The sequence below is a fragment of the Oncorhynchus kisutch genome, linkage group LG26, assembly GCF_002021735.2.
Source record: "Oncorhynchus kisutch isolate 150728-3 linkage group LG26, Okis_V2, whole genome shotgun sequence".
Taxonomy (NCBI): domain Eukaryota; kingdom Metazoa; phylum Chordata; class Actinopteri; order Salmoniformes; family Salmonidae; genus Oncorhynchus; species Oncorhynchus kisutch.
The window spans coordinates 24,157,068-24,168,874 of NC_034199.2; the positions used below are offsets into that span (position 1 = coordinate 24,157,068).

Genomic DNA, 11,807 nt, shown 5'->3' on the forward strand with positions numbered 1-11,807 from the left:
CTTAGTCCTGCATGTTGGAGCTTGAAGCCCAAGATAATCACAACTGCAACCCTGTACATGTGACTATTAAACACTGAATCTGAGGGAGAATCACCATAGAAGCACCAGTTCTGTACTGTGCTACAGTGATGTTTCCTGTGGGAAGGTTTCCCTCTGGTGGTCACAAGGTGTACAACAAACTCCCTCTCAGGATGGGATAATATCGCTATCATTACCACCAGCCATAGTGATTAACTGCATTTATTGTAATACATGGTCAGGTGCTGCTTGGGAAACCAATGAATTGAGTGCTGCTGCTCCCTTCTGGTAGAATGATGACAACTCACTCTGCACCATTCAATAACATTGTCATAGACAGGATACAACACCATGAAACACAACAGGGTCTATTTTACTAGTATGCAGGTGGTCAAAATGATCATCAAGGCATCAAAGTGTAGTCATGACTGGGGCTGTGTAGTCATGGCTGGGGCTGTGTCTTGACTGTGTGTATTGTATATGATCATAACATTTAAGAAGTTTATGAGTGAATGGTGAGACCCTTGCCAGTATAAGCATCAAACATTTCAGATCACACACAGTGACAGAGGCTGACACTGCTGTCATCATCATCATCATCAATGGCATCATCAGCCAGGCTCTCCAGTAATAGGCCATGATTCTGAGTCTGTCCGTCCGTCCCTCAGTCACTCTGTAAAGCAGATGGCATCATAGTAGAATAGATAATGTAGCTATCAGACCCAGAAGCCATAGTTCATTTAAAATCATTATTGTACACCACCACCAGTATCTACCAGATCAAAACTTCTAGTACCAGCAGTGTCCATTTCCACATGATGGCAATTGTATCTCCTAGTCCCCCCCAGTCCAACTCCCCTGGTCAGGGTCAGGCCAGTCTGACAGCGCCCAGGAAAGTGGAGTCTCCATCCAGAGAAACTTTGGCTGTAGAGCGAGGGATCAACAGCTCCACACTGTCCCCGACCTCCAGCTTCACTATACCTATAGAGAACACAGTTAACACACTCAGAAACAGCACACAAACACACGCATGCACACACACAAATGTGCACGCACCCACAAAGACAGACTCACCCCCTGTGTAACAGGTGTTGTATGGGTAGATAGGGTTCATGTTCTGGATACAGCGGAACAATGTGACATGCTGAGCTTCATCTCCCACCACGTTCCTCTTCTTCCTGATCACCACATGACCCATGGCAAAGGTCGTATCCATGTAGTACACCTGTATGGGGGAGGGGTGATAGTTACTGTTGGGTTTTTGAGCCATTGTGAACACTATTGAAGTACACTTGGATAGGGGGAGTGTTAGGACTTGTGAGCGGTCTATGTGATACACCTATTTTCCACCTGAAGGAGACTGGCTCTCACCTGACTGTAGACAAAGTAGTATCCCTCCTCTCTGACCAGGATGCTGTCGCTCTCTGCCTCCAGGGCGGAGCCTCTTCTAAGCCCCGCCTGCCAGGGGATCCCTGTGTAAGGCTCCAGCGCAAACTCTGCACAACACCAGAACACACACACCATGCATCAGTCAATCTAAACATGCTGAGCTACCTAGCCTCAGACTGTACATCCTTCAATCAACTTAAGTATTTCTTGTAAAAAAAATAAAAAAAGTGTCTGACTGCATTTCCAGGTTCAGTACCTTTCTGGAATGTTTTCCTGTTGCTATCTGCCAGCATCTGTAGACAAGGCTGAGACACTAGCGGAAGGGGAGGACAGAGGAACAGTTTTGGCATTGATTCAATAACCTCACCATGTACAAGATTAGTTATTTCTAGTCAGAGAGAGGGGAGAGGAGAGTGAGCGAGAGAGTGCGCAAGATTATAAACATGAAACTTTGCAGCTTGCCAGAAATAACTCAGTTCAGGGTTCAAATGTTAAAATCAACAGACCCGTTTCACAGAATATGAGCTAAAAATAGCACAGCATTGACACCAACAAAGTGTTATATGAGAGAAAAGTAATGTCCACAACTCTAGTATGCTCCCATGGTGATTTAATCAAACGCACAATAAGACAATGTTTTGCTTCGAGGTGAATCTGCGTCAGGTTAAACCACCATGGGATCATACCAGAGTTGCGGACATTACACTTTTTCTTTGATACGTTCTTCTGTCCTGCAGCAGAGAAGTTTGATGTGCATGTTTTCCTTTTTTCTAACTTGCTATATGACCCACTTTAACATGTCAAAAAGACACAAACAGTCCCACTGAATAGCATTGTTAGTCTTGCCTGAGTTCTCAGTTCCTGTGCCCACACTCCTCTTCCTGACGAAAGACAGCCCAGGCTGGGGGTCAGGGGGGTGTGGATGGTCTGTGCTGCTTCTTCTGGCCTTGCTGCTCATCTGCTGCAGTGTCTGGGTAATGCATCAGAAACTGAAAGTTACTTTCGTAACCCGGGTTCTCTGATAATGAGTGACATGTCTTACAATGAGGGAGTTCGATTAACTGCAGAGCTATCGGCCTGTGACATAAACAAGAAAAAGCAGTGAGGGTGGAACTCCCTTCTCAAATTGCAACAAGCTCTCACAGTCTCATGTCAGAAGACATTTATCCATGTTTCTCAAAAGTCAAATTCTAAATGTTCGGATACTTCTCTGTATCGTTCCAAGGTTAAGTTTAGGCATTAACTCAGAATTCTTACAGTTAGCATGAACTCTGAATGATTAGGGTTAAGGTTTGGGATAAGCTTAAAACAAAATGATCAAAAACAACTCTCTAGCACTGGATTCGAACATGCAACATTTGGAACCAGAGGTAGATGCTTGTAATCATCCACAACACCCAGGCCAGGGCAATTCCAGTCCTCGGGGGCCTGATTGATGTCACACTCTCCTCATCCCCAGCAAACACACTTGATTTAAACAAATTGCATTTTTAACTGAAGATCATGATTAGTTGATTATTGGAGTCAGGTGTGTTTGAGGTCTTGGCTGATTTATTACAGTGAATTATAAGTGAAATAATCTGTCTGTAAACAATTGTTGGAAAAATGACTTGTGTCATGAACAAAGTAGATGTCCTAACCGACTTGACAAAACTATAGTTTGTTAAAAAATAAATTTGTGGAATGGTTGAAAAACTAGTTAAAGACTCCAACCTAAGTGTATGTAAACCTCCGACTTCAACTGTATATTATGTATATTACAGACCACAGCATCAGATATGAACGTGTAAACGTCTTACCTCTCCATGCCTAGCCTCTTGTTGCTCCTCTCTCCTGCGGAAGACCTCTGACCGGAGCTCCTCAACTTCGGCCCTAAGGGCCAGCAGGTGGTACAGAGACAGAGCAGAGAGAGACGAGGAGGTGACCGCTGCCAGAGTCAGCAGCAGGACCAGCCAGGACAGCCTCCGACCCCCAGACTCCTGCCTGGAAGCAGGTCTACCACCCTCGGGATTTGGACCTGCAGATGCCATCACAGGGCCCAGACAGCCTCCTCTGTAGTCAAACAGGCTGCATGACCTGCCTTCTGAATCAAATCACATTTATTTATCACATGTGCCAAATATAACAGATGTAGACCTTACGTGAAATAATTACTTACAAGCCCTTAACCAGTTGAAGAAATAGAGTGAAAAAATATTTACTAAATAAACTAAAGTATAAAATCGAATTTAAAAAAGTAACTAGAAAATTACCTAACAATAACGAGGCTATATACAGGGGGTACCCACTACCGTGTCAATGTGCGGGGGTACAGGTTAGTCGAGGTAATTTGTAAAGTGACTACGCATAGATAAACAGTGAGTAGCAGCAATGTAAAAACAAAAGGAGGGAGGGGGTTTGGGGGTCTCCTCTTGGGTTAGTAATGCTGGATCTTTAGCCTTTAGTTAATGTTACTCTCTCTCCGGTCTTACCTTCTCTCCTGTCTCAGTGTCTGCACCCTGTACTGTAATGTTGTATAAGGAAGGGTAGAACAGCAGCTTCACTCCTCTGTTCCGCTTGATCAACCACACTCAGAACTTCCTGCTCTGATGACGGCCCAGACAAACCACTCGCCCTCACTTTTTACCAGTCTACGCGCCGTCCATCCTCCCCACTTTAAACGACAAACTCTGCTTGCTCCATCCACATTAGTCTGAAAGGGCACAGCAGGGGTGAGACATCTGATCCAGATTAAAGTCACAGTTGATATGCCAAGCTTTAAAACGTGTCAAAACACACAATGTGGCGTGGAAGAGGAAAGGGTGACTCTTAGATGGCTCAGTAAAAAAGGAAGTGCAGAAGTCACCCTTGCTTCTTAAAAACATGCATAGCAAAACTAAACTGCATTTCCAAAAAGTATTTGCAGCCAACTTCTTTCAGGGAATGTGGAACCAGACATTTGACAGACAAAAACATTTGTCTAAACATTACACAGACAGTTTAGCAGAATCTTGGGTTTATTCAGTTATTGCATGTTACTGGACAGAGAATAGAAAGTGAGATTGTGTATTTAGAAAAGAAGAATGAATATAAAAAAACATCAACACTAGAGTAGGGAAATGAGTGCAATGGTTGTTTTCCTAAACTGAATGGATGAACATTACAAATTCAGTTAATGAAAAGGTACAGAGCGCTCAACTACAATACCCATAAGCCTCCGGTTCAGAGAAGAGTGAACATTCATCACCATCATCATGCATTTAGTGCTTCAACATATCAGTATGTCAACATATGAACACTTCAGTACATCAATAATACCCATGCATCCTTCTCTCCTGCATATTGTCAGCTTCCACACCTTTCTGAGAAGCATTAATAATCAGATAACTGTACAAAGGCTATTTTACACAATGCCAGTGCGAACATGTAGAATAGCAATTGCTTTGAGACAAAACATTCAGTTCGATTTGAAATGATTTCACAATGGGACCTCATCGGTGGTTGGTAATCAGGCAGGGCCAAAGATTCTATCAGCAAAGTTTTTGAAAAAAAGTCCCACACCTATCAACTCGATCAACAACTTTGGTGGGAGTCTGGGCCAATTCCAGTCAATTCAGAAATTGCATTGCACTTAGAATGTCGAACTATGTCCAAGTTATCTTAGAGTAATTTAAACTAAATGGGTATTGACTCCCACTGTTTATGGCACATTGCCAGGTCATTGTCTACAGGTAGCGGTGTGTGTAACTGACAGGGTCTGATTGTGACAGCACAGCAACACACTCCACTCACACACACTTTGATATGGCAGCAAGCCAGTCAGTTCCTGCCATTGAAATATTTTGGCAGTATACTCTCAGAGAGGGTAGACTGGTACTATAAGGTCTATAAACACAAATGCATCAACACAGACTCAGTAAAGTGCTTGTCCATCATACACACACAAGCCAACCACTGCAGACAAAGCATGCACCCCTTGTTGGGTTACAAAACGTCCCACATAACGCTATATAATGCTGGGGATCTCACACTGTACAGAGTTTCTCTTCATGTAAAGCACACTGGTCAACTCACATCCACACTGACTGCACATTCAGTAGGTAATTGCCTATATATTGTAAAATAAGTGCCCTATATAAAAGTTAAAACAGTTGAAACCAGAAACGTCACCAACACTGAGACAGTTTCATCTCACTGTGATGGAGAGTTTAGTCTGAAGTTAGACTCTAGAGCCAACATGTCTGCTGATGCTGAGTGTCTGTTTGTTGTGTCAGAATGGCTTCAATACTGTAAAACTGCACTGCAGCATGCTACACTGAGACTGAGAGCAGGGTCATATTCATTAGAGCACACCGTAGCAAAACATTTTACAACGGACAACTAAACATTAGCGTTTCTTTTTGGACATGTTTCATTACGTTTCCTTTTGTTTGGTGCCTAATGAACAGGACCCAGCACAGTAAGAGTTTATTTTTGTCTAGCTCACAAGCACACCTGAATCAACTTGTCAACAAGCCCTCAATGAGCAGTGTTTTCCAAGGCTACAACACAAATGTGTACTGTTGGGGGTACTCAAGGACCACAGTTGGGAAACACTGGTCTAGCTCACCTTCAGTCCCTGGGAGACATGCAGGAAAGGTTAATTAGCTTGTGAAAAGCACTCCAAGAGGATAAAGACATTTCTCCACAAGAGCCATAGGGTGAGATGAGACACTAGCCTACTTGAAGGAACAATTACGTTGAGAATAGATTAACACAAATAATAATACAACTTAGTCCCACTCAAGTCTCAAGGCAATAACACAGGGATCAGAATTCAATCAGTACACACCCACACTATCTAACCAGAGCCTGTGTGTACCTGGCTCACAGGAAGTATAAAGTAGAGCCAGGTGGTTTTTCAGGCCATGGTATTTGGGAGAGTGCACTTCGATTTTTAATAGTGTGCAGAACATTGCAGATAGATGTGTATTATACAGACAGACACAGCTCACGTCATGACCTGAAGTTCACATCCAACTGAAAGCCCTGGTGTGGCCGACCAAGATAAAGGGTCATGGGTAAACTATGCAAAGAGTTGACAAACAGTTCCGGCCACATCGGAGTTTATATTTATTGTCAGAGAACATAAGAACGGGACCTTTGCAAAAAAGGAATATAATCAAGGGATTTCTAACAAAAATAGTTTGGTAGTGAAACATGCAGCTTTTCAATGTGCCACACAGTCTACAGAGAACCAATATGGTACAGCCCACATGGTAATCTATCGACTGATATGAACATGATTTTATATTATGAAGCCTTTAAGATCCTCAGACATTTAACTTTAAAACAGCATAGATTATATAATAAAAAAAGCCAAGATCTTGGGTCTTACGTCATTACAACAGGCAAGACTTTTATTGAATTCGTGAAAAGCTATCATATTTGTCAAACATTTCTTATTGAGTTACTGAAATGCTATTACGCTAATCAAACATTTTTATTGATTTACTGAAATTCTGTTATGTTCTTTGTAAAAACCTGTGATTGTGTTGTGTCTGACAGTATGAACATGGTTGTGTGTATGGTGTGTGTGTGTAAGCCATTCAAAGAAGGCCATAACAAGTACATATTCACCCATGCATTCATAGTTCAAACACAAAAGCATTTCCATGTTAATCATCCCCCCACATCAAAAACACTGTCCCCCTCCAAATATACTCCCCAATTGTTTGATCTGGTACAATTACACCAACAGAATAAGATAATAAAAACCAAACCTCCCAAAAAACATAGAAATGTACATTCTCTCTAACCTGACCCTAGTAGTTGAGCCAAGTTTAGTTACTCCTGTTCATTCAAATGGAGGAGTAATACCCACTCTCCTGTATCCTACCATCACACTAACTCCATGACCTGGTCCAGGAACAACCCATAGCCCACCATAGGTACTTAAAGTAGATCATAAAGAACTGGACAGGTATAAGCAATATGGTAGTGGTTGGCTGCACCTTGCCCTAGCTTTTCCATTTTGCTTATTAGAATTATTCAATCATTTCCGATCTACACAACTGTACAGGGAGTATGGAATGCAGGGTTTTCTCTAGACCAGACAGTCTTCCTCCCTCCCCACTAGACTAGATGATGGTGACGCTGGCGGTGGACTGGACTCTCTCCTCGTGGGCATGGCTCTTCATCAGGTCCTTGACAAACTGCTCGAGAGCGGCGAAGTAGCCCTGGCACTGCCACGTGTCGTTGTGCGTGCCCTCTGGGAAGATGGCCAGCCGTTTAGTCCGCGCCGGCGACAGCTCGTACAGCTGCTTCATCATGACGGGTGGGATGAGCTGGTCTGACAGGCCTGACACGAACAGCGAGGGCATCCGGCACAGCGCCACCTGTCTGTAGGACAAGAACTGGTTCCGGTAGCACAATAAGGGCAGCAGCCTCATGGGCAAGAAGGAGAAGAGTGTGGCGGCCATGTGGGGGATGCTGAGGAAGGTGTTCTCCACCACGATGGCCGCCACGCGGTGAGGGTTGGCCGAGGCCAGGCGTACTGCCACCGCCCCCCCCAGAGAGCGGCCGAACAGCATCACCTTGGTCTTGTCTAGGTCGGGCCGGGTCATCACGTAGTCCAGCGTGGCCTGGGCGTCCAGGTACAGGCCATCCTCACTGGGCTCACCTTCGCTCTTCCCATACCCCCGGTAGTCCACCAGCACCACGTTGGCCTTCAGGTTCACCAGCATCAGGAGCGCGTTGGGCACCCGGTGCCCGATGTTGCCCGCATTGCCGTGGAAATAGAGAATGGTGGGTGGGGCCATGGAACAGGGGTTAGATGCATTGCCGGGGGCGACCCCAGGGTTGCCCAGGCTATCTCCACCAGTGTAGCGGAGCAAGATAAGATTGAGGCGCACGCCGTCCTTTGTGTGGATGTAGACGTTCTCATGGGGGATGCCTGTGGGCATGGGCACGTACAGACGGGAGGAGGAGGGCTGGTCGGGGAAGTAGAGCAGCACATCCTGGAACTTGTAAAGGATGCCAGCCACCGAGGCCAGGATGAGAGCCAGGAGGAAGAAGCCTCCATAGAGGTGGAAGGTGAGGATAAGGGCCAGGAGGGAGATGCGACAGGCACCCCAGGACCAGGAGGCCAAGGCCAGGGCACAGCGCTCCACCGAGCCCCACAGCCTCCACGGCTTCTCCATGGCACAGAGAAGACACACAGGATCACACCACCACACACACCCTGTGCAGAGAGAGAGGAGGCAGTGGATTGGGGGGAAGGGGAGTGGGGGAGAAGAAAGTGAAAGCCGTGACTCATGCACTGCACTAGACGACACCACTTGAGGTTCTTCACCTCTCACAATTTACAGCTCAGTCAGCCTACCACAGGTGGTAACAAGGTCGTTAAATAAATAATGTAAACCTTAGAGATGAGAGACACCAGTGGACCCAAACACACACAAAAAATGACACTATCAATCAGCCGATATGCTGCCTGGCCTCAATGTTAAAGCATGCGTGTCTTTGGAACAATGCCAGTCTCAGTGGAGGTTAAACTGGAGAATTAGGCTGACGGCTTTTCGCCCTTGGGTCATTAACATTGGACTATATGAGAGCAGAGAGTACTTTCCCCGCATCATTCCAATGTTTGGCCTTAATCTGCCAGGCCATTAACCGGATTAGAACCAAACGCGCCTCAGTTACACAAAACCTGGTTGCTACTGCGAATCAGCACCACTGTGAATTGGTTGGCAAATATGAGACAGGTCTTTCACCATACACAATATGGTATGGTTGGTTCTAATGCACATCTGAATAAATAATTGTAATAGAACACAGATCTGCTGATAAATTCCCTCCATGTCACATAAGAGATGGTGTTTTAGAGCTGAAAACACTCGAGGCATGACATGCCAAAATGCCAAATGGATCAAATAAGGAATGCAGCCTTGTCAACATCATCATTGACAGACAAGTTGTCAATATAAACAATTCATGACATGTAGTTGTCAACAACAAAGACTATTTGAACATTTAGTTAAGTATTTACTACACTGTAAGTTAACTTGAAAAGGGGCGGCTAGTGGTAACCAGGCAGTGCATGCAGAAACATTAGCTAACGCGTTAGCTAGCTAACATTAACTATGTAAAAGTCACCAAGTTGACAAGTTTGCAAATGTGTATGCACCGAAATGCTACATTACTTTGGCTAGCAAGCAAGCATGCAGCTCATCTCTGTGTAAACTACGATTTGCAATTCACAGTGGAAAATGCCAGTTAGCTAGCCACCTAATTAGCCACCTTGTTGTTGGCTAACAACCTAGCAACAATTTGGCACGTATAGCTAGCGAGCTACACACTTACCTCTCTCTCATAATTTTTCGATTCAACTGCATGCAGCGAGGTAAACAAATTGCACAGTAAACGCAGTCAATGTCATTCGGTCCAGAAGCTCACACAAAATGTACATTCAGATATGAGCGGCTATAAATAAACAACCCGGCAGACAACCCAATGCAGTTATGTAGCTAGCTACTTCCTGTATAGTGTTTCTTCACTCATGTCACTTTGATAAATTCCGTGTAGAACGTGGCAAACAAAGAACAAGGTTCCACATTAACTTAAACTTGCAAAAAAACAGATGTAGTTCCACTGGTCTCCACTAGATGGTAATGTGTGAATGTGGCTTTTGCTGGCCAAGGCCCACTGAGTGATGCAAAACTGGAGCGTCTCACAGTAATCCATGGTCCATTGTAACAGGCATAAGAAGAACAAATGAGCAGACATGTATTTAGAAAAATGCAAAACCTCAAAATTATGGCAAAGTAAGTGAAAACCTCTGTTCAGTTATTCTTTTCATAAAACATTGTACAAAATCAGTAGTGCTATCAACTGCAAGGTTGAGAAACTATTAAAATAGCTAGTGACTGATGGTGATAAAGCATAATCATGGGACCCCCGTGGAAGTTGAAAATATTTTAAACAGAATGTGTCAGCACTAAAACGTTGTCGGAATATCTCATGATAGGACAGGATACAGTCAAAAGTTTGAACACACCTACTCATTGCAGGGTTTTTCTTTATTTGTACTATTTTCTACATTGTAGAAAAATAGTGAAGACATCAAAACGATGAAATAACACATATAGAATCATGTAGTAACCAAAAAAGTGTTAAACAATTTAAAATATATTTTATATTTGAGATTCTTCAAAGTAGACGGCCTTTGCCTTGACAACAGCTTTGTACACGCTTGACATTCTCTCAATCAGCTTCACGAGGTAGTCACCTTGAATGCATTTCAATTAAAATGTGTGCCTTGTCAAAAGTTAATTTGTGGAATTTCTCTCCTTCTTAAAACATTTGAGTTGTGTTGTGACAAAGTAGGAGTAGTATACAGAATATAGCCCTATTTGGTAAAAGACCAAGTCCATATTATGACAAGAACAGCTCAAATAAGCAAAGAATAATGATAGTCCATTATTAGGTGGAAAATCTCAAGAACTTTGAATGTTTCTTCAAGTGCATTCACAAAAACCATCAAGTGCTATGATGAAACTGGCTCTCATGAGGACCGCCACAGGAAAGGAAGTCCCATACTTACTTCTGCTGCAGAGGATACGTTCATTAGAGTTAACTGCATGTCAGATTGCTACCCAAATAAATGCTTCACAGAGTTCAAGTAACAGACACGTCTCAACGTCAACTGTTCAGAGGAGACTGCATGGTCGAATTACTGCAAAGAAACCCCTACTAAAGGACACCAATAAGAAGAAGAGACTTGCTTGGGCCAAGAAACACAAGCAATGGACATTTTTTATGAAAATAAATATTCAACCTTTATTTAACCAGGCAAGTCAGTTTAAGAAGAATTTCTTATTTACAATGACGGCCAAGGAACAGTGGGTTAACTGCATTGTTGAGGGGCAGAATGACAGATTGTTACCTAGACTGGTGGAAATCTGTCCTTTGGTATGATGAGTCCAAATATGAGATTTTTGGTTCCAACTGCAGTGTCTTTGTGAGACGCAGAGCAGGTGAATGGATGATCTCCGCATGTGTGGATCCCATTGTGAAGCATGGAGGAAGAGGTGTGATGGTGTTGGGGTGCTTTGCTGGTGACACTGTCTGTGATTTATTTAGAATTCAAGGCACACTTAACCAGCATGGCAACCACAGCATTCTGCAGCGATTCGCCATCCCATCTGGTTTGAGCGTTAGTCAGACTATCATTTGTTTATCAACAGGTCAATGACAATGGTACTGTACATTATGACCACTTAATTCTCAATCCACCACAAAAACAGTGACACTGAGGAAATTCAATAGGGTCGTGGTGTGTGTGTGTGTATCTAACGACATATACTGTACAAACAAAAACAAACATGCAACTACATGGTTATGTCAGCACGAATTTGAGTACACAATCAGCGGTGTCATAC

The 11,807-nt window shown here is 43.7% G+C and overlaps 2 protein-coding genes across 5 annotated transcripts; both read right to left on the reverse strand.

Annotated features, from left to right (window-relative positions):
- Positions 1–222: 222 nt before the first annotated feature.
- On the reverse strand, positions 223–4,238 carry tnfsf13b (TNF superfamily member 13b). 4 transcript variants are annotated; one of them, XR_004205631.1, is made up of 8 exons: positions 3,879–4,238; positions 3,207–3,487; positions 2,254–2,377; positions 1,664–1,720; positions 1,390–1,514; positions 1,093–1,243; positions 815–999; positions 223–691 (listed from the first exon to the last, which is right to left on the reverse strand). XR_004205631.1 is itself a non-coding variant. In XM_020461324.2 (7 exons), exons 2-7 carry the CDS (start codon positions 3,435–3,437, stop codon positions 887–889), a joined length of 801 nt encoding a protein of 266 aa, XP_020316913.1. In that variant the 5' UTR covers positions 3,438–3,487; positions 3,879–4,238; the 3' UTR covers positions 223–886. The 4 variants fall into 4 exon arrangements, 2 of the variants coding, with proteins under 2 accessions (XP_020316913.1, XP_020316912.1); XR_002252206.2 differs by having other exon boundaries at positions 3,207–3,490; XM_020461324.2 differs by having other exon boundaries at positions 223–999.
- A 147-nt stretch (positions 4,239–4,385) lies between these two features.
- Positions 4,386–9,960, reverse strand: LOC109870711 (protein ABHD13). The gene is made up of 2 exons (XM_020461322.2): positions 9,730–9,960; positions 4,386–8,608 (listed from the first exon to the last, which is right to left on the reverse strand). The coding sequence occupies exon 2, from the start codon at positions 8,565–8,567 to the stop codon at positions 7,506–7,508; it is 1,062 nt and encodes a 353-aa protein (XP_020316911.1). The 5' UTR covers positions 8,568–8,608; positions 9,730–9,960; the 3' UTR covers positions 4,386–7,505.
- Positions 9,961–11,807: the final 1,847 nt, after the last annotated feature.